This window comes from Xiphophorus hellerii, chromosome 19, assembly GCF_003331165.1.
Source record: "Xiphophorus hellerii strain 12219 chromosome 19, Xiphophorus_hellerii-4.1, whole genome shotgun sequence".
Lineage (NCBI taxonomy): Eukaryota > Metazoa > Chordata > Actinopteri > Cyprinodontiformes > Poeciliidae > Xiphophorus > Xiphophorus hellerii.
The window spans coordinates 11406332-11427618 of NC_045690.1; the positions used below are offsets into that span (position 1 = coordinate 11406332).

Here is a 21287-nt window from a genome sequence, read left to right on the forward strand (position 1 = left end):
AAAAAGCATTACTCAGTAATTAAGTAAATTGTAATATACGGTAATATAATGTAATTTAATTTGATATAATACGGGGGGCTGCACAGTGGTGCAGTTGGTAGCACTGTAGCCTTGCAGCAAAAAGATCCTGGGTTCAATTCCCAGTTCGGAGTCTTTCTGAATTTTGCATGTGTGGGTTCTCTCTGGGATCTCCAGCTCCAAAATCATGACTATTAGATTGATTGGTCTGTCCTGATCTCTGATATAAATCTGCTACTGAAATAGTCAAATATTGAATTAAATGCTGGAGCTGTTGTAGGGTGTGAATGTCAATAAAACCTAAGAGGTTCTGAAGAACCCAAGGCGGCTTCGCAAACATTAACATTTTCATTCTCCTCTTATCACCAACACCCCCAGGGAGACCCAACCATGCGTATTCTATTAACAAAAAGGCACGGCCAGTGCTCCCACGTCTCAGTCTCAATTCATACACATCCACAAATCCCTTGGCGAAAACTTTTCAACAACTAAATTCTGCTTAGTGTCAGTGTGTGTGCATGATTACTGGTCTCTGTGTTGCCCTGCGATGGACTGTCGACCTGTCCAGGGTGTACCCTGTGTCTCGCCCGTTAACTGGGGGAGATAGGCACTAGCACTCCTTCCGACCTCCCTAGGGATAAGGGTGTAAGAAAATGGATAAATAAAATAATACAATATAAAAACCAACTATTACCTGCATTTCTATATGAATTCTGTATGCACTCCCTGTGCATGCAAGGGTTCTCTCTGGTGACTCCTTCCTTAGTCCTGTTAGGTAACACTAATGCCTACCTAACAGTTTTTGAGGTGGCTTGCTCAGTTTTGTTGGTTACTCTACAATTCTAGCCTGGTTTTTAGGCTTTAGGTATAGTGATCTCTAATGAGTGTCTCTTTTTGTTGCCTTGTGATGGAGCACATATATCAGGGCCATAAATAAATTTAAATATGTGTTATCAGCAGCCTGGTTCTACAAGTGTTTTTCTCTGGCGCTTTAAATGAGAACTTCTGGAACAGATCAGCACCCATCATCCAGATTAAAACACACTTCGCACCCAAGCAGACTCACGCTCACATGTTTAAAGACACACACACAACCACACAGAGTGCTATAGAAAGAAAACATCTGTCACATCTGCGCTCTGCTTATCTGGCCCAGCCATGTCAGTTTTTTCCCATGTGGGTTCAAAGACATCGACATAGGACTGATGAATTTGTTCTATGAACAGCAGAGCTTGAGCTTCAGTTAAGCTGTGACAGATTACAATCAAGGTAACTTTTTGCATTTCTTTTTGTAAGTAAAAACACAATCCAACATTCAGCTCAACTGCTAATCCATAGTGTTACTCCTTCTTCTGCCCTCAAGCCTTCCAAAATGGATTCCTTGAAGCCACCCCCACCCCCATTGCCCCATCCACCCTCTAGAGTCCACACTGCCTGCTCACTGTGCCGAAACATGATGAACCATTCACCCCTATGGGAATTTCTCCTCCCAGCTTGCTAGCGTCAGCTACATCTGTGTCTGTCAGCCTGAGTAGTTCCAGCAGCGGCAGCATAGTGGCAGCAGCCGTGACTTGGCTCCGACATCAGGCTGCCTCACTGTGCCATTCTGCTTTAACTTGCCTGAGAGGGAGCACAGTGCGTCTCACTCTGCTCGCTCTTCAAGAAAAAGTTCTGTTCTGCAATTTCTTTGGCTTCAGTGCAGATTTGTTTCAAATTCATGAATGAGAAAGGAAGGCAGCTTTGCTTTTAGAGGAGACTTTTTGGAGCTATTTGGAGAGTGCTCTCCTTACGCAGGGATGCCCAAAGCGTTCCGCTGTCCACCCTGCCCTTCAGACTGTTTCTTCTCCCCCTCTCTGTTCAGACTTTCCCCTCCGGATCCCTTTGGCATGCAAGGGTCAAGTCAGCAGGATTTCTCTTCCACCAGAGTTCTCTTCAGCTGTGTTATGATCCTGTTCCTCGGTGCCACAATTGACCCAAAAGCTTCCCAGGCAAAACAAAAGGATTAACTGTGAACTTTGCTCCCTTGGACAGCCAACACTGAGACCTGATCAAAGTCAATTGTGAGTATATTTCTCTTTTTGTGTCTTTTTTTTCTTTTTCTTTTTGAGGTGGCTTGCTCAGTCTCAAGAGAATCATGACTGATTAAACGTGCGCTTTTTGATTAATGCACAAAGGCATGACCTGAATTCAAGGGGAAAAGACGTCATGTGTGCACAAGGGCATGTCTGAGAGGAGATGTATTTTTAATGAAGCCTTTTTACCCTAATGAACAAAACAGAAGATGTGCCCCTGAAAAGATGTGTGTGCATAGTTTTTTTTCGGCAATGACTTATCATTCATCAAATTGCATATTGCTGCTCAAGTGCTTCACATTTTTATCGTAATAAGTATAAATTACTGGCAAAAAAGGTGCACAAGTTTGGAAACAACATGTACATTTTATTTCTAAAATTTATCTCAAAAAACTTTTTTTTTTTTTGCTGACGTAATCACATAGCTTCTGTGTTAATCTTCATCCAGCAGTTGCATATTTCTATAAAAATTATGAACCTGAAAATAGAACACATATTTTTAAAGTTCTGTAATATTCCTCCTTGTATTTTTCCCCAACCTTCTGTGTAAAATTCCAAAATTGCATAAATTTTCTTTCAGAAATTTTTTGAAATGTACTGTATTTTTTATTATTTTTTTTTTACAAAAAAGCAATCAATACATTTTGAAACAGCCACGTTTCAAAACCATTCCTGTCCTGCTTTTTGATTAACTGGAAATGACAATACAGAGGAGGATTAAGCAGTGAAGCGTGATTTTAACGAGTCCTTCCAGTCCCCACGGATCCTATGAGGTGTTGCAACAAATGTGGAAATAGTTCTGGGTCTCTTTTGAGAAAACCAATGAAGTAGTTGTCTCAACAGAGTTATGGTTTGGTGAGCTTAGAAAAATAATCACCAGACTGTGGATTGTGTTGGTGGAGAAATGTTTGGCTTCCAGTAGCTTTTGTTTTGCACACATGTGATGAGTTCAGAAAAATTCTGCCAATTAGTAGCAATATCAAAACGTACATGAAAAGCAAAAAATGGCCGACACAGACTGGTATCTCAAAAATTCTTGGTGAGAACACATATGATTTTATTGCTGAAATAAAGAGGCAAGAGAAAGGTTGTAGATGCTTTGAAAACAAAACTCCCAGAGGCTTTCTGTGTTATCGCTTTATTCCCTTCAACAGCTGCCAAATCCACTGTGGGGTACATAAGCGGATCATATTACTCATCTAATGATCCTGTTCATCATTTCTCATTGTAGGTTAGATCTACTTTAAGTTTACTTTTGTCTTAAAATCATAGCTAAGATGAGACACTTAAAACCCTAATATGATTTGTACATAGGAAAACAGACAAATTTAATTCCTTTAATGCCATTGCACAGTGCACAGAGAATTAAAAACATGACAGATTAGAAGACAGGACAATATAGCACTTCAAAAGTAAATTGAAAAGACAATTCAATTTACGTCTGTATGGATGGTAAGTCAAAAAGAGAATGAAGTGCTATTTGGAATAAGTAAGATTGCATGTGTAACACCCAAACATCTTTATTAGCAATCAATGGTCTTGTTTTTTGTTTGTTGTTTTAATACACCTGTTAACACCTTGACCCTCAGGAGAGTTGGATTGTAACACAGCAGTTCAATAAAACATTTTTTGAAACATGGTGGAGAGAGGCAGACAGAACCAACATCAGTAGATTTTGTACAATCTGAAACATTAATTAGTTTTACAAAATCAGATTTAACTAAATGTGCCAATTTATACTCACTTTGAGCAATTTGTTCTCCAGGCTCCTAAACTAAAGTCAAAAAACAATTTGTGGCTCAACTTTCCCGTTCACCAATTTCTACACATTAGAATCTGACAACTTGAACAAGATGCCTTTCCCACCCAAGGACTAAACCAGTTTATTTTTTCATTGCAGTTGATTATTTTCATGAATTACTGGGTTAGATGGTCATAAAAATACTCCAACCTGTAATTGAATTAAAATGTATGTATATTATTTCAAAAGAATGTTACGCACTTTTTCCATTTATTTTTAAGTTCATCACTAATCAAACCATAATAACTCTACATAACCCTCTGCTGGTGAACAGAGGCACATAACCGCACTTCCCCTTTTGGCCGTTATGCAAACTGCATAGTTCATTATAATGCCACTGATGTAACACAGCTTACATTTCTGAAAACATTTTCTAATAGTTAAAGTTTGAACAATTGGTAAAATAAAATCCTAAGTCTAGTAATTGCGTATATTTTTTGCGAAGAAGATTTGAGGCATTTTAGGACAGTGCAGTAACCATCATTCAGTTCTTTGCTATCAGCAGTAATATTTCAGGAGCTTTTAATGCCTATAATTCTCTTTCTCTTCTGCTTCACTGAAAGACTGAACCTAAACCAAAACTGATTCAAGGAATATATTTTTCCAGAAAGAAAGCTACATATGCTGGGATGTTAATCATGGGTCAGTGGGCTGACTGCAGTAAACACCAACCAGTTTGCCAAGGAGCTGTGGGCTGATTTGAAAATCATCCATAATCACTGCGCAGATACACACGACATCTCTTGGCTCCTTTGCTTTGACTCACTGCTCTGTCGTCGTCCATTTCCATCTTTATTCTACGAACTACACACGATATTGGCCTGCTTGAGCTGCTGTGTTACAACCAAAGCAGGGGTGTAGAGAAAGGTTGCGGATGACTAGGAGCAGCGCGTGGTGAGGGCCATCATGCAAAGCTGCAGGACAGAAGCAGTGATGGCCAGGTGCCAAAGGACCTCAAGCCAGCCAACAGCGCCCTAGCATGAAGACTCAGCGTGGATTTCTGCTACACAACCTGTCTTCACTCAAAAGCAGGACACTGTTAACTAACGGATCAATAACCATTATTTATGCATAGCGAGCTAGCACAATATTTCAGACTGACATCTGATACTCTTAGGATGTATATATAATAAGGGAGATTTGGATTTCTTGGTCGGGGTGTGAGGGATTTACCCCCCCTCAACAGGTGTTGTTGTTTTTTGTGCTTCCTGTATTGTTGCTTTATTTAATATTTTGTTTTGATCATCCTCTCTTTCCTTTGAGGTCATGTGCTGCCATGGAGGCGCGCCCATGAGCAGTGATGCCTAGGACCTGGTGTTTCCAATTTGCCTTACTGGGAAGGTCCATTGTTTGAGAAGGAGGAGAGATGTTTGTTTTATTTTTTGTTTGGTCCCAGCTTATTTTTGTTTTTGTTAAATTGTTAGTTGTAATTCTGTGAATATTTGTTTAGGAATATTGTTTAGCACAAATGTTTGTTCTTTTGTTTACCTGGAAATGTAATTGTTGTCTCCGCCCCTTAATTAGTCCTGGCCATGCTTTAAAAGCCAGGTGGTTTGAATCAGAAGGGTGGCTCCCTCTTGTTTGGAATGTTTGTCAGTGTGAAAATGGTAGTGTAATGTGCAAGGAACTGATATAAAGAAAAGTTTTAGAGCTCTATAATGACTGGACTTGTCTGATTTTGGATCGCAAACCAACACGGGGCAATGAGATTTTCTTGCACAATATTCCAACAGATTTACAACATTGTCTTTAGTAGTAGAATGCATTTCGTTTAATTTAAAATCCAGTTATGCAAGAACATCCTAAATATGAGCATGAAAAATTTATCGGCAGTACTGTTGCAGTTTCTTTTTTCCTGCCCACGCAAGGTTAGAATCCTTCCCCCCAGTAATTTGTCATATGTGATACCAAACAGTATCCAAGCAATGCCCAAAAGCAGGTCACAACACACTATATACACTATTTATCAAGATGTCCGTACTCTGGGTTCCAGACGTACCATTAAAGTGCTTTCAGTCTTGGTTTAGAGGCTATTAGTGAACTTGACTTGTTCCACCTCTTGACCTCAAGAGCTTTTCCATTTGTATATTCTGTTCATGAGTGGGGGGGTCCATGTGTGTGTATTGGGAAATATTCATAACAATCTGGTTTTACATTTCATTTAACATAATCACTGTTTATTCTATCCTGTTTATGTTCTGAAAAGTACTTTGACTGTGAAATTGCTCATAAACAAAACGTTGCATAGCTTTTGCTATGCTGCTACGATCTTTCACATACCTTTAAAGTCCTACATTTGCGAGATTTTCTGGACATATTGTCATGGTTTACAGAAGAAAATACTTGCACCACTTGAAATTTTTCCCAATTTGTGATGACACAACCAAAAACTCAAATATATTTTATGAGAATTTTACATTATAGAGCAACATAAAATAGTATAAAATAACTTAATAACATGGCTTAAAAATTAGAATGATACACAGTTTTTAAAACAAGTCTATTTGTTTTTGTTTTTTTTGACAAATTTTGACTTTTTTCCCCCCTATTTTTGCCTATTTTGTTTTTGCTCACTCAAACTACATTGATGCGTCTATGAACATCAGTTTTCCAAAACAAGTTACCTCCAGTGTAAAACTAACAACCTCATTTAAAATGAGTAACTTCTTCAGGGAAATACTACTCAAAATGTAACTCCAATGGAGAAAGTTCGCAGAAACCCTTTGAGATAAGAAAAGGGTTGGGCAGTGGTTTGGTATGCATTGTTTCATTTACCTCTAAAGTTAGAACATGGATATGGCCAACCTAACTTAACTTTGTTCTATTTGTAAATCATTAAATAAGCGGGATTAATTATTTTCTTTGTACTCAGTGATCAGAGAAATTATTATGACTATTACAAGTTGAGAGGAGAGTGTACCTCTTAATTAAATGCATTCAAATTCTAAAGGAATATATGACAAAAATGAGGTTGTAAAAACTATATTTTTAAAATATTTGATGACACAAACTTCCAGAAATACAAGTAATCTTGGAAACTTTTTTTCTTTCAACAAGCAGCAAGGATAAGAATTAGTTTTTTCTTTTTTTTTTGTTACTTTTTGAAAAAGTTTGACAACATGGTGGTTCTTCTAAATCTTTTAAGTGAGCTGGTAGTCATTATTAATAATTTGGTAATTTATGTTCAAAACTATATTTCTATTGCTCAGGGTGTATATTTATTTTATGGAAGATGAACCTCTACCCCCATTGCACATCTTTCTAAATAGGGTTTTCAGGGATTGCTCTCTATTTTGCTCCATCTTCGAATCAACTCTGACCAATTCTTTGTCTCGGCTGAAGTGAACCATTCTCACAGCATAATGTGGCCATTCCCATGTTAATTTTGGATTAACATTAACTGTGATGTGCAGAGTTAGCTTGCATACTCAGTTTCTGTCTCACCTGACAAGATCGCCTTCTTCCACGTGTTTCCTGCGTTGTGGCTGGTGGAAAAGTTTAAACAGGTCTTTCTAGTCAAGATATAAAATCCGTCTGTGCTATGCGTCTTTAATAGTAATACTGAAATTAAATGGCACTAGGTTCTGTTGAAACAATAAACATTAAATGAAATGTATTATGCTTTATTTGGAGCTTCATGTCATTCCTTATATTTTATTTCTTACACTGACAGATCATCTTTCAGGAACAAAAATGGAGTAAAAGAAAGTCCACATTGGAGTCCCTATAGCAACAGAGGAATCGCCCAACCCTTTCTTGTAATCATTTTATCTGTAAAATTGTCCCTGGCATTTTTGATTCAGTTGGCTCAGCCAGGTGAGACCACTAACTCCAAAACCAGAGGATTACTTTTGGAAAGAGAAAAGGGGGGTAATATTACTGTTGTAAGTTGAAATTATTTAATTCTTTATGTAGTTATTTTAGCTTTTTAGCCATTCACACACCTTCCAAGGCTTCAAGGTCACAGGTTGCTCAGCTGAATATAATCCTCACACCTTCCGTACTCAGTAAATACTTTTCAGACTTAGGTTTGCTCTCATTGATAAACTCACGGTGCTGTCCGTGGTGCTGGTTTAGAAAGATAAAACTGTTGTATCATTTTCTCTCTTTTTGTTTCTTGGTTTCATAATTATTTCTTATATTTATATGCACATCAATTTAGAATGAGCAATTTAAGGTCTTTGTCACTCATAGTTTGAGAGATTTCTAATAAAAACCAGATCTGATACAGAATAGAAAAAAGTAACTTTCATTGTGCATTTTTTGTGCTTGTTTCAAGAAGTAAAATTGTGCACACAGCACGTCACAATACCGGAATGTTATTTGTCTGCCTCCTGGATGGCTGATGGAATGCTGACATTGCACTGTAAAAGAAAGGCTTTTGAAAGCAGGTATTTCTCAAGTAATAGGCTTTGATTACAGCCATTGCTTTGGGCTCTTAATTTAAATTAAAAGGGCTGTTAAGACAGATCTTTCTTCCTTGTGCATCTCTGATCAATTTAACATTTTATACAAACCACCTTACACTGCAATTACAGTTTCAAGTGTGAAATGTCTAAAACATTTTCCACCAACTCAAAGCAGCTTCCCTGTACTTGCTGTAGAAAATCATTTATATGGCAAGTTGTTACCACCAACATCTTCCACAGTAAAGATGATGTGCTCAAGAGAATGTGCAATGTAAGTTACATTTTCTGTTTTGTATGTAGGCTAAAAAATCTATTTGCTCTCATCTGTCAAGATTAGCTTCTTTTACCACTTCCCCTATGTAGTTTGTGGCAAACTTTACTGGCTTTTGTGTAGCAATATCTTTTGCCTTGCTGCTATTATATTGACGGTTTGTATGGGAATCAAACTTAACACTTGGCCTGTTAATAGATTCTTCCACTTACAAAACTCTGCAGCTTTATGGGCCTCTTGGATAAGCTAGGCATTTTGATTATGTTGTATTTCATATTAGAATATCAAGCTACTGAATTCACATGTATGTCACACTTTTAGTTGTAAAACATTAGAAACCCATGCATCATTTTGATTGCATTTTTCAGTTAAGGGCTAGGTTCCACTGATCTATCATTGAAAATCCCAATAAAACACATTGAGATTTGTGGTTGTGTGACCAAATGTGAAAAATTTCACATAAGTATTTTTTATAGGCACTGCTTCGCATATAAATGTTTCCTTATTGCAACAAATAGCAGACTATTACAGCTAGTGTTATTTTCAGAAACCTATTCTGTTTAGTGCCCCAGAGAGCATTTATTTGTCCCGATATACAATTTCCTATTGTAGCATTTTGATTAAAACCCTCAAACAATCCAGTTCTGTTTGAAATGGAAGAGGGCAGTGTTGGTCAACAAGGAAATTAATGTCTGTTTTTACACAGCCAATTTCTCCAGCGTGGTGCTATTTGTTGACTGCTAAGGGAATAATGTGAGGAGCTATCAGTGCCTACATGTGTGTCAGTACTCTGAGTAACCGACCGCCTGAAAATTCAATTGCTTCAACCGACACAAAGTTTTGCGCTATTGGGAGCATCAGGGAACCTTCAACACCCTGATGGTAAACTGTTGCACGGTTCGTTTTCAACCATTTTGGAACTGGGAAGGTAATACACAAGATACAGAGGCTGAGTTGGAATATGGCAAATGGAAGTTTCTCATTTCAGGAAGATTGAGAGACAAGGCTCAAAATCATGACTCCATTTGACCAGTTGGCTTGAGATTTTTGTGAGGGAATGAAAAACATGCTTGGAAAAGGCAGATACATATAACAGTTCATTAACTTAAGTGGCATTATGGTCCAGTTAAGCACGTTGTTGCACTCTGTTTTTATTCCCATTCGATTTTTTACATTTGCTAGGAAAGTGATGCTGCTTTAAAACCTGTAACAATCTTCACAATCATAAAAATATTACATGCCACTAAAATTTGATTTTACATAATTAAATTTAATGTCCAAACTTAGAACCATATGCTATCTAGCTGGCTTGTCTCCAAAACATTTATCCAGTTAAGCATAAATGGCTCACTATTGCAAGAAAACTCCAGACTTTACATTCATGTGGTTGAGATTTGATTGGAGGGTCTCTGCTGCCCTCTACTGGTAATAAATAGCAAAAGGCATCATCTGATATTTTTTCCACCCAAAAATGGTGATAAAATCTATCTATCTATCTATCTATCTATCTATCTATCTATCTATCTATCTATCTATCTATCTATCTATCTATCTATCTATCTATACAGGAAATCCTTCCTGCCACATACCATCTCACTGTACAATAAAAGCTAAATCATTGTCTGCACTAATCAGTCCAATTTTGCACAACTGCACTGTGGCACACTTGCTGTACATATATTTAAATATACATATCTGCATTTTTTGAATCTTTGCAAGGACTGCTCTAAGTTGCTTTTTATATTAACAGCATTTCATATTTTTACAATTCATAGCATTTTATATTTTATTTTTATTTTTTATTTTATCTACAACTACTACTCAGTGGTAGTTGTTATTCTGTCTTGTCTCTATGCTGTAACTGCAAAGTAATTTCCCTGCTGGGATGAATAAAGTACTTGTAGTCTATTCTATTCTATTCTATTCTATTCTATCTCTCTCTCTCTCTCTCTCCCTCTCTCTCTCTCTCATTGGAGACAAATGTCTTGATACTTGTTCATAACAAAGTTAATCAAAGTTGAATGCCTTTGTGTTGAGACTTTAAAGAACTTTTTAACTGACTCTTTTGACATGTTATAACTATTTAAGAAGCCTCTTCGGGAAAGGGCGTTTTACATCATATTTAATGACTTCATCATATGAAAGATTGAGCCATTCATAGTATTTAGCCACGTAAGTATGAAGCTCCATGGCAATTCTCACACAGTTCTTTAGATTTCTACTGCAAATCCCAATTATCACCGACTCTGATACCGGAAGCACTTGTGGAAAAACCTTCTCAGAAAAAGCCTTTCTCTATGTTTCACCGAGGCTCTCTTATGATAGTGAGATAGCTGTCCCTAAAATAGCTTAAAGCAATAACTATATCCACACAATACATTTCTACATCAGTCACATAGCATTTTGGGTTTCTATGGTGTTGAATTTTGAGTCTGCTGCACACCAGAATGGCAATTGGTATGGTTGCCACTGATAACATTTCTGAAGAGAGTAGTGTCTATGCATGCAGAACCCAATCTTAACTTTTGAGATTTCTAGAAGGCTGTAAATATGATCCTTGAATATTTTCAGACTGTCAGAAGCTGAAAAACATACAAGGAGAAAACAGTGCAACCTGTCCTTTACTCAGCAATCTGACGCTGTTACTGAGACCGTTGCTCACTTTAGAAGTCTGAATGAATCTCAAACATACCTTGAAAATAGCTAACTTTGAGTCCTCATTTTCTTGTGCATTACAATTCACAATGAAGAGTTGTTGCTGGGCAGCCTGGTAGTGCTCATGAATAGTACATTCAGCCATCAAAAAATATTTTGAGTTTGAATAGCACTGATCAAGCTAAACATGTATATCTCAATGTCAATATCTCAGAATCAGCCAAGTCTATACCTCTGTGCAATTCAAATCGTTGTACCTCCCTACAGATATTTGAAATTGCTGTGAAGTAGCAATGAACACCATGCCAAGTAAATTCAATCATTGGTTTAGTAATGGGTAGAATATATAACTTGTCCTTTTCTTAACATATGAAGTTTTACAATTTGATACAATATTAAACTGATGTATACTTTGTGAGGCAGAGATGTTACCTTTCTTTTTTATTTATTTCAGATGCTTTTGCCTCACATGGAAGATCCAAACATGCTTATGATGGATGGATGCCTGTAATATCCAGAAGACCATGGAAGGAGAAAACCTAGTAAACTTCACCAGAAATAACACTACAAAAGACGTCCACCTGGTCACTCACAGTCTTTGGGAGGTGATTACCATTGCGACTGTGTCTGCCATTGTCAGCCTCATCACCATTGTGGGCAATGTTCTTGTAATGGTCTCCTTTAAAGTCAATAGTCAACTGAAGACAGTGAACAATTACTACTTACTGAGTCTGGCAGCAGCAGACCTCATCATAGGGGTTTTTTCCATGAATTTGTACACCTCTTACATCCTGATGGGCTACTGGGCTTTAGGGGACCTTGCCTGTGATCTGTGGTTAGCAGTGGACTACGTAGCCAGTAATGCCTCTGTCATGAACTTGCTTGTGATCAGTTTTGACAGATATTTTTCCATTACTCGGCCTCTGACTTACAGGGCCAAACGGACCCCTAGACGAGCTGGAATTATGATAGGTTTAGCTTGGTTGGTGTCTCTGATTTTGTGGGCCCCACCTATTCTTTGTTGGCAATATTTTGTTGGGAAAAGAACTGTTCCTGAAAGGCAATGCCAAATTCAGTTTTTTTCTGAGCCCGTTATAACATTCGGGACAGCAATTGCGGCCTTTTATATTCCTGTGTCGGTTATGACAATCCTCTACTGTCGGATCTACAAGGAAACAGAGAAGAGGACAAAAGATCTGGCAGAACTTCAGGGCGTTAATTATCAATTGGACTCCGGTGAGGCACAGCCTCAGAAGACCATCATAAGATCATGTTTTAGTTGTAAACTGAGATCAACTTCACATGATCAGAACCAAGCCTCCTGGTCATCTTCCAGCAGGAGCCATGCCAAATCCACTGGATCCACTAGTGATGAGTGGTCCAAAGCCGGTCAGTTGACCACCTTCAATAGCTACGCCTCTTCTGAGGATGAGGACAGGCCAATGTCTCCGGTGGGGCACAAGCCCTCCGTCAGGAATCAGGCTTGCGAAGCAAACAGAATTATTGTGGGAAGTGAGAGTGAGCAGCTCAGCAGTTTTGATGATGACAGCTTCTTCCAGGCACGTCCCAAAAGCAGCTCTCAAAAGAGTAGCAAATGTGTGTCCTACAAGTTTAAACCTGTGCCCAAAGATGGTCACGTGGAACACCAGAGCAAAAACGGAAACACCAAGTTGGTGTCCTCAACTTTCTCCTCAGCTGAATCTATGAGCGTTCCCTCAACGTCCTCAGTGTCCAAGCCTACAGACACATCTCTGAAAAGCCAGATCACCAAGAGAAAAAGGATGGTGCTGATCAAAGAGAGGAAGGCAGCTCAGACTCTCAGTGCTATCTTACTGGCATTTATCCTTACATGGACCCCTTACAACATCATGGTGTTGATTTCCACCTTCTGCTCAGACTGTATCCCACTCTCCCTCTGGCACCTGGGCTACTGGCTGTGCTATGTCAACAGTACCGTTAACCCCATGTGCTATGCCCTGTGCAACAAGAACTTTCAAAAGACATTCCGCATGCTGCTGCTCTGTCAGTGGAAAAAGAAAAGAATTGAGGAGAAACTGTACTGGTATGGACAGAACCCTGCAGTTAACTCCAAGCTCACATGATTGACTTTTTTTGTAAGTTCTGGGATCTTACCAACAATCTTGGCTTTGTAAACTTGGACTCTACATGTTAGTGTTAATCAATTCAGCTGGTGTCATGAAGAGTAACTGCTGCTAAAATCCTTCAAAAAGAATGACTATATCCAGTGTTTTACAAACGTCAAAGTTTTTCACATTTTGTTATTTAACTGCAAACTCTATTGTTTTCCATTGGGATGTTTTGTAGGAAGGCGACACAAAGCAGTTTGTAATGGTGAGGCAGAAAGACAATGTTTTAACAAATTAAAAAATATAAAAAAAATAAAAATTGTAGCATGCATTTGTTTGTCAACATTTGCTGCTATAATGGTCTTTTGGAGAATGTTTAAACAATAATGCAAATCAAGAGATGGAAATTTATGCACATTCAAATGAACTCAAAAGTTAAAGAGAGTACCAATGAACATGAGTGTTAAATTCTTGCCAAAATGCCTCTTGTGGATTTAGATCTGTAGTTTGACTTTGAAATTCTAACCCATTAATATGCTTTGATCTAAACAATTCAACTGTAATTCTGGCTGCATGTTTCAGGTCATTGTTTTCCCAGACGGTAAACCTCTGCACCAACCAAGTTTTTCTTTTCTTTCTTTCTTTTTTTTTTCCTGATAGGCTTACTTCTGGGATGGACTTATATTTAGCTCCATTTGACTTCCAAAAAACATAATTAATCCCCATTGTATAGTGCTGCTATGACCACGTTTCTCCATGGGAATGATGTGTTCAGGATGATGTGTGGGGTTAGTTTTCTCCACAATGGTCTGCTGCAACCTACATGGCTGGTGGCAAACTGGAAATGTGAGCTCTTATGGCTTTCTGTTAGCAATATTTCTTCAGCAGTGTTATCATACAAATCTCCTAGGTTTTCTCAGAACATCTCTGTTAATACTGAGATTAAATTACCGTACACTAATTTACTAATTAAGTGACATTTGATAGCAGTTGGACAAACTGGATATTTCATAAGAGTATCAGAGTAAAACAGTAAACAGAGTGATTATTGATCTATAAAAGAGTAAGGATATATATATATATATATATATATATATATATATATATATATATATATATATATTTGACTTTAAAATTATATATATATTATATATATATATATATATATATCAAACATTATCAAATCCAAGACACTATTATGTGCACTTCTTGTCATATAAAATCCCACAAAAAACTGTTTTTTTGGTTGTAATGTGACAAATTGTGAAAAAGTTTGAGACGTTTAAATACTTGAGAGAAACTGTAAATGTGACATTGTAAATAAGTTTAAAAATAAAATCACATTTCCCATCAGAGTCATAATCAAGGCATGATGTGCATTTTGTTACATATTAGCCGCTAGACGCAATTTGGCAACCTAAAATCTAGTAACTTTTTAATATTGTATTGCTAGCTAGATTTAATTTTAAAGGGCTAATGTTTTACATGTTCTATTGTTGTCATGAGGTGTGGTGCGGGTTGGTGAGGCAGACGCTGTAGACCCAGGTAAGATGAATATGATGATGAATTTAATTATAAATAAGTCCAGCAACAAGAAGCAGGCACAAGGAAACACTGACGAAACATAGACGAGGACCCGACGAGGAACAAGGAACACAGGTGGAGTTAAATACGCGGGAGGGTAATCACAGAACGAGACACACCTGGGAACAATCAAGGGGAGGACAGGACAACGAAGAGACTCAAGGACACAAAAAACTCTAAATGAACACAGAAAACACAGATCCTGACAATTGTTTGAACATTAACATATGTAATATGTGCTTGATGATTATTACAAGCCTTTACATGCTTATCTCCGTGTTTTGTCAGACAATTAAATATAAATTCGGCATTAATAGTTTCACATCCCACTTGTCATACTGAGGATGCTTTTTAAGACAAACTTGTAGATCAGTCTAAATAACTTGCTTTTATTGTCAATGTTTACAGTAGGAGGAAGGTTGGGGAATACCAATTTTTATTGCTGTCATCCTCAGGATTAGGTTTTTCACTGGGATCAAAAAACAACTTTTTATTCAAAATGCTGCTAAATCATATATTTCCTGCATTTCTGGCCAACCTGTAACATACTGTGAGGATTTTTTTTTACTGAGTTTATTTTCTTAAAGTATAAGCTATTATCTTAAACAATTAATTTTCTACAATTTTGGAAATTACTGTTATCCTTTGCTCTGACAATACATATGGATGTGAACTGGAGAAAAATGTTATGCTTACACTGTACAGAAGGTTTTTTTTTGTTAGTTTTTTTTATTGTGCTTCAAGTTTGTGAAAAATATTCTGGTTCCTTACAGTATTTTGTTGTTGTTAAAGGTATTTCTTAATAAAATGTGAGGAAATAAATATTCATGTCAGTGCCTATTATCAACAAAGGCACATTTGTCACTATCTGTGTTGTTACTTATAGACTCAAATTTGATGCAAATTCTGAGAATGTCTTTAGAGCTCATCATTCTTGCAGTGTCCACTGTGAATCACTTTAACTGTTTCTGAAGGTCTCACCATCATCCATGCATACTTGCACAGTTTCTCCTTGTTGCAGTCCTTTTGCCAGTAAATAACATTCCTGCGATTCAAATTTGCACCAGCACAAGCATCATACCACCAACCCCCTCCTGGCACACCTTGAAACTCCAGCTTGGCACAGTTTTGGAAATAATTATCATTGTCTCTGTCTTTAGTCGTAAACTTCTGGTTGTCGTGAAGGTAATTTTCTGTGTCTAGGGTCAGAGCATCCACAGCTGTACCCTGGAATAACCCCAGCCTCAACCTGTAGCCTGTTGATTCATCCTCGACTTGAAAGGGGTCATACTCTCCAGTCTTGGTGACAGCATCTCTGTCTACGAGTTTCACTCCCAGTTTATAGCGGGCAGGGCCTCGAGTGAGCTCATAGATGTACTCGTTCCCAAGCCAGTGATCTCCTGTGACATCTCCAAAGCCATTCTTGTACTCATCCCAGGTGCGATCAAAATCCACACTGCTGTTGACAGTGATATGCTGAACCACGGTCCAGCCTCCGTCCTGCATGGCACAATAGGCCACAACTGGGGAGTCATGTGGTTTGATCAGGTACACCCCATCTCTGGCTGTTCCTGAAGATGCCATGAGCATTTCATAGCAGTCTCTGGGCAACACTGTGGAGAAATAAGCATACAAGTAAGTCAGAAAATGGCAAATGAGTCAATAGCCCTAAAAGCTTTTTACATTTCTCTCCTTAACACCTCAAATTTCAATGTATTTAATAGAATTTTAAGTGATAAACCAGCACAAAGTTGTGCAGTTGCAAAATAAGGAGAAATTGGGGTTCAAAAGTAAATACTTAAGTTATTTAACTTAAACAAGTTTTATTTATTTCTATATGACTGTATTGTATTTGTGTCATATATTAATATGTTTATCTTTTAGATTTAATTTATTTCTGTTTTACTTTTTATGATTTAAGTTGAATATTTTTAGCTCAAGTCTTCATATTACATTTTGTCTGTTTCCTCCAAACACAGTTGTATTTCCTCAGTTTCTCGTCCTCCAAAGTTGCTTGTTTTTTTGTTTTTTTAAATTTTTTATGCCAATTCATTCATTTTATAATAACCTAACTTTGAAATTTATAGAACGCAAATATCCAACTTTGTAAGAGTTTGCCAAATAAGTCATTTTATTTAAGATAAACAGGCAAAACCCAAAAAGCCATCAGTTTGCTGGAAACCAACTGTTTGTCTGGTAAGTTATCTCATCTAAGATAGACAATTTACCTTAAAAGAACACTTATCAATAAGTCACTAAATGATTTCATTTGCAACCTGGAATTTGACCATCCTCCACAACAGTAACACAGATAATCTGTGATAACGCTGATTCATCTATGGGAAACAGTCCTACTTGTGTGGTTGTTCTGCCAAATCTTCAACTTTATGCCAAGAATTTGTAAAATTATCCAGATCTTTAGCTTCTTAAGACAAATAACAATAAGAGAAGTCAAAATGATAATGAAAACCTAAACAAATACCTTTCATCCCACGGTTCAAGACCTTGTGGTGTTCATCTATGGGAAGAAGATTAAGATTCTCAGCTTGGAGGTTTTCCATGTCAGCTCTAGCTGCACAGAGGAGCAGCACTGTAGCCACTGCCAGCAGCCAGCATCTCCACTTCATCCTTCACTCTTTGACAAATAGGCTAAGCTTGTTGTTTTAGCCAGTTAGAAGATTTAGAAACTTCTTTCAGGATTCTCAAATGAAACTCTACTTGAACTGTCTAAAAATAAGAATGCTTCCTTATAATTAAGAAATACAGCGAAGAAATGTTATTCCCAAATCTTCTTCCACCTGAGTGCAAACATGATTGCAGAGTTCAGATTGGGAGTCCAGTAAATATCGTTCTCCCCTGCCCACTTGCACCTGGACTTTGGTCTCTGGTTCACATCACAAAACAGACACCACCCCTGCACTTATCTATGTGTGATAAACCCACATATCATTGCATGAATTCAATCACTTCAACATTGCACATGGGGCTGAAGTCCAGATGAGGTTTATAACACTATTGGGGAAGAATCTAAAAGTTTTTCTAATCACTCTAACTGGACTGGAATCAATCACATTTCAACAAATATATAATTTGGTACAAACATGGTCAAAAAAAGTCCATGTTAGAAAAGTTTTAATGAGAAAAAGCAAAAAGAGAGAATCTTTAAACACTCCTAAGATCATCCAATTTCTTAGAGCTGTCTAATAATGGCCTATCCAACACTCCATGTCATTAGCTGCACTTTTATAAGTGCTGCATGTTCAGAATGACTTTGTGGTACACCTGGCCAAGTAATGGCATTTAAGAACGTCTAACAGAAAAGACAGGTAATTTAAAATGCTATTTGAATCTATAGATACTGCAGTTTATTTTCCAATCTATGATCCAAAATATATCACCATTTGTCTTAGTTACAGCTGACTTCTGTTCCCCTTTGCACTGGCGATACATGGTTGCTGAAGAAATATACATAGAATTAACTGAGCGTTAAGCATTACATCAATTAAGATGGATAAAACTCATTAATTCATTTCAACAATCACTGAGACGAGTTGAGTTCGATATTTGGTTGTTATTTTACAGTACAGTGCTTGCATAAGTAAGAATCATTGCTCCAGTCTCTCAATAAGAAAATCTATTTTTGATTTGTGTTTTAAGAAAACACCAAAAATAAATTATGTCTAAGTAAAACAATAAAACATAAATGCAAAATTCAGTCATTTTTATTTTTTTCACCATGGCACTTAAACAGAAACAATACAATCAACATTTGCCTACTTTTAGAATGATTTTGTACCTTAGTGTACCTTCATTGTTGCTCTGAAATCTTAGTAATACAGTACAGCAAATCTGCAATGCAATTGAAAAGATTTTAATTTAAGAGAATAAAAGCTATTAGGTCTTTTCTCATTACTTCATTAAGTTATTTTGATCCTTCTTGGTGTCAACGAAGTTGAAAGAGATAAGACTCAACAACCTGAGGAAGGAAAATTATGGAAATATAATTGCTGAACAACAAATATTTCTGAAATGAATTCTAATATAAATATATGTATTCTTACTTTGGCCATGTTTTCTGCCTGACCTGTGACAGATTTTAAAAGAGGTTCCTGTTGCCATAATTCCCAAAGTTGCTGGTTAAAAACCTGAAAATTTCTATGAAGGAAAAAAAAGAGAGAAAGTTTTTAGGTGGTATATTGACCTGCAACCACTACCAAGCATATAAATAATATGTGAAATTATTGTTGAAATAAATATAAATGATAAGATTGAATGTATAAAGTCAAATCGCCTAAAAATAATAAATGGACCATTATTTTTTTCCTTTAGTAATTGAAGTTCATTATGATTTTTTTTTGTTTGACTGTTGTTTCTTTTAAATAATCTTTTGTGTTTTGCATTTCAGGGTCATTATTTGAATATGGCAAAGATCATCAAAACAATATTTACTCATCCAGCAGAGGTTGAGTTGATCCATTGTAACCACTTGTTTGTAGTTCTACCCACCAGGTCTTTAAAACGGAACATATCCATTTAAAACCAACAATCAGATACCTACAAGGAAACAAATCAATCTTGAATAAGTCCAGTTCCTGTATGTTTTCTGTTGTAATACAAACAATTTATATATACTGTATATACAGTATATATATATACAGTACAGACCAAAAGTTTGGACACACCTTTTAATTCAATGAGTTTCCTTTATTTTCATGACTATTGACGTTGTAGATTCACACTGAAGGCATCAAAACTATGAATAACACGTGTGGAAATATGCACTAAACAAAAAAGTGTAAAACAACTGAAAATACCCCTTATATTCTAGTTTCTTCAAAGTAGCAACTTTTTGCTGTGATTTCTGCTTTGCACACACTCTGCATTTTCTTGATGAGCTTCAAGAGGTAGTCACCTGAAATGGTTTTCACTTCATAGGTGTGCCCTGTCAGGTTAATAAGTGGGATTTCTTGTCTTACAAATAGTCATGAAAATAAAGAAAACCCATTGAAATTAGAAGGTGTGTCCAAACTTTTGGTCTGTACTGTATATATATATATATATATATATATTTTTAGTCTTTTATTATTATAAAACTAAGCAAGAGAATCACTCACTCTTCATAGGGAGTACTGAGGACTTTTCTAACCAAAGGAAAGAGGTCAACACAACAGCCAATGTTAATCCTGGGAGAGTCCTCATCAATGCTGTGGAAGAACAAGAACTTATTCTGAATTTAATGTTCTTGTCAGCGTTTTGAAGATTTCTGTATAAAACAAAGCTTACCACTTGCAAATAATTGGTAAAAAATCAACAATCACACCAATGTCCTGGATTCTGTAGAAAGAAAATGATGTAAGCGTACACTGAAATTTTCCAGGATTGAAAACAAAACTTCAGTACATACTTTAGAAAATATGTCAACAGTTCCCCAACATTCCTCCTCCACAATGTTAAAGCCACCTTAAGTCTCAGATTTCTTCCAAACAAAACATCAGACATTGTGCTGTGATCCTTTCTGAGCTGAGAAAACAAACTATAGTTCAGACAGTGCCACACAAAGCCAAGCATGGTACAAGAATATGTGGTCAGTGACAGTTACCTCAGTGAGTGTATAGTGGTCAGACTGTTCAGAACCAGTACCACTGGTTTTGTAGTTGTTATTGACATTTGTTGAGACGTCTGATGGATCATTAAAGTATGTTTCTCGTTGTGTGACTTGTGAGAATTTCATATCATTTTCCTTGTTTGCTGCATCAAAACCTCTCCCAGGTCCGAGCTGCTTTCTTCGAGCTACAGTCAGGTGATGGGTCTTCCTTTTACACGACACCACCCGCTTCACTCTGCCTGCACTGTTGCCAGACCTGCTTACTGAATGCCTGGTAAAGGGAAAATAGTCAAAGGACCTGGACAAGAAGTACAATCCAACAATCCTAAGGAAGCACAAAATATGAAGAGCACACCTCTTTCTGTTGAAGTCCTCATGTTTATCATAATCTGTCTGTAATAAGAAATATGTGAGGATATTAGGGGTTCTGATTAATTACACAAAAAGTCCAAGCGATCACAAATAGGTTCATGCATCATTTGATTCAGCTGACCTCTTCAGAGCTTCTCCTATGAGCATAGCTTACTGTGTACTGTGCTTCATCATACTGGAGGACATGGTTAGGATTGCGGTCTCTCCTGTCTTTACTGCTGGAGTCCATCAAATCTGTATAGAGAAAAACAAAATTATGATACAGGTATGTTTTTTTTTTCTAAACCAGACCTGTGTTCATAAGGATAAATGAGTTTCTAGTACTGGATTTCTATAAAAATAATTTTTAAAAAGTAACATAATCAGATCTGAGGAAAAAAATATTATAATAACTGCTGTAAGTGAAAAAAAAT

At 36.9% G+C, this 21287-nt stretch overlaps 3 protein-coding genes across 7 annotated transcripts in view; 1 reads left to right on the plus strand and 2 right to left on the minus strand.

The window, feature by feature from the left end:
* Nucleotides 1–1440: 1440 nt before the first annotated feature.
* On the plus strand, nt 1441–13554 carry chrm5a (cholinergic receptor, muscarinic 5a). The gene is made up of 2 exons (XM_032547361.1): nt 1441–2078; nt 11681–13554. Exon 2 carries the CDS (start codon nt 11724–11726, stop codon nt 13326–13328), a length of 1605 nt encoding a protein of 534 aa, XP_032403252.1. The 5' UTR covers nt 1441–2078; nt 11681–11723; the 3' UTR covers nt 13329–13554.
* A 1873-nt stretch (nt 13555–15427) lies between these two features.
* On the minus strand, nt 15428–18478 carry LOC116709078 (fibrinogen-like protein 1-like protein). The gene is made up of 2 exons (XM_032547373.1): nt 17380–18478; nt 15428–16510 (listed from the first exon to the last, which is right to left on the minus strand). The coding sequence occupies exons 1-2, from the start codon at nt 17522–17524 to the stop codon at nt 15816–15818; spliced, it is 840 nt and encodes a 279-aa protein (XP_032403264.1). The 5' UTR covers nt 17525–18478; the 3' UTR covers nt 15428–15815.
* Nucleotides 18479–18603: 125 nt separating this feature from the next.
* LOC116709077 (KATNB1-like protein 1) overlaps nt 18604–21287 on the minus strand; it is a 33305-nt gene continuing 30621 nt past the window's right edge. For 3 of the 5 annotated variants that reach the window (XM_032547369.1, XM_032547368.1, XM_032547367.1), the window contains exons 2-10: nt 20996–21108; nt 20858–20895; nt 20497–20773; nt 20302–20417; nt 20181–20231; nt 20012–20101; nt 19347–19451; nt 18959–19052; nt 18604–18873 (exon numbers count right to left, since the gene is read on the minus strand). In XM_032547369.1, the coding sequence (XP_032403260.1) occupies nt 18841–18873; nt 18959–19052; nt 19347–19451; nt 20012–20101; nt 20181–20231; nt 20302–20417; nt 20497–20773; nt 20858–20895; nt 20996–21103 (912 nt within the window). In that variant the 5' untranslated portion in view covers nt 21104–21108 and the 3' untranslated portion in view covers nt 18604–18840. The remainder of the gene's footprint in view (nt 18874–18958; nt 19053–19346; nt 19452–20011; nt 20102–20180; nt 20232–20301; nt 20418–20496; nt 20774–20857; nt 20896–20995; nt 21109–21287) is intronic. The other 2 variants (XM_032547371.1, XM_032547370.1) reach the window with 1 other exon arrangement.

Bases quoted from the DNA above. Each gene is read 5' to 3' on its own strand.
- chrm5a (XM_032547361.1), top strand. From the start codon at position 11,724: ATGGATGCCTGTAATATCCAGAAGACCATGGAAGGAGAAAACCTAGTA.
- LOC116709078 (XM_032547373.1), bottom strand. From the start codon at position 17,524: ATGAAGTGGAGATGCTGGCTGCTGGCAGTGGCTACAGTGCTGCTCCTC. The intron at 16,511-17,379 runs GTATTTGTTTAG...ATTTCTCCACAG, and splicing joins CTTGAACCGTGGGATGAAAG to TGTTGCCCAGAGACTGCTAT.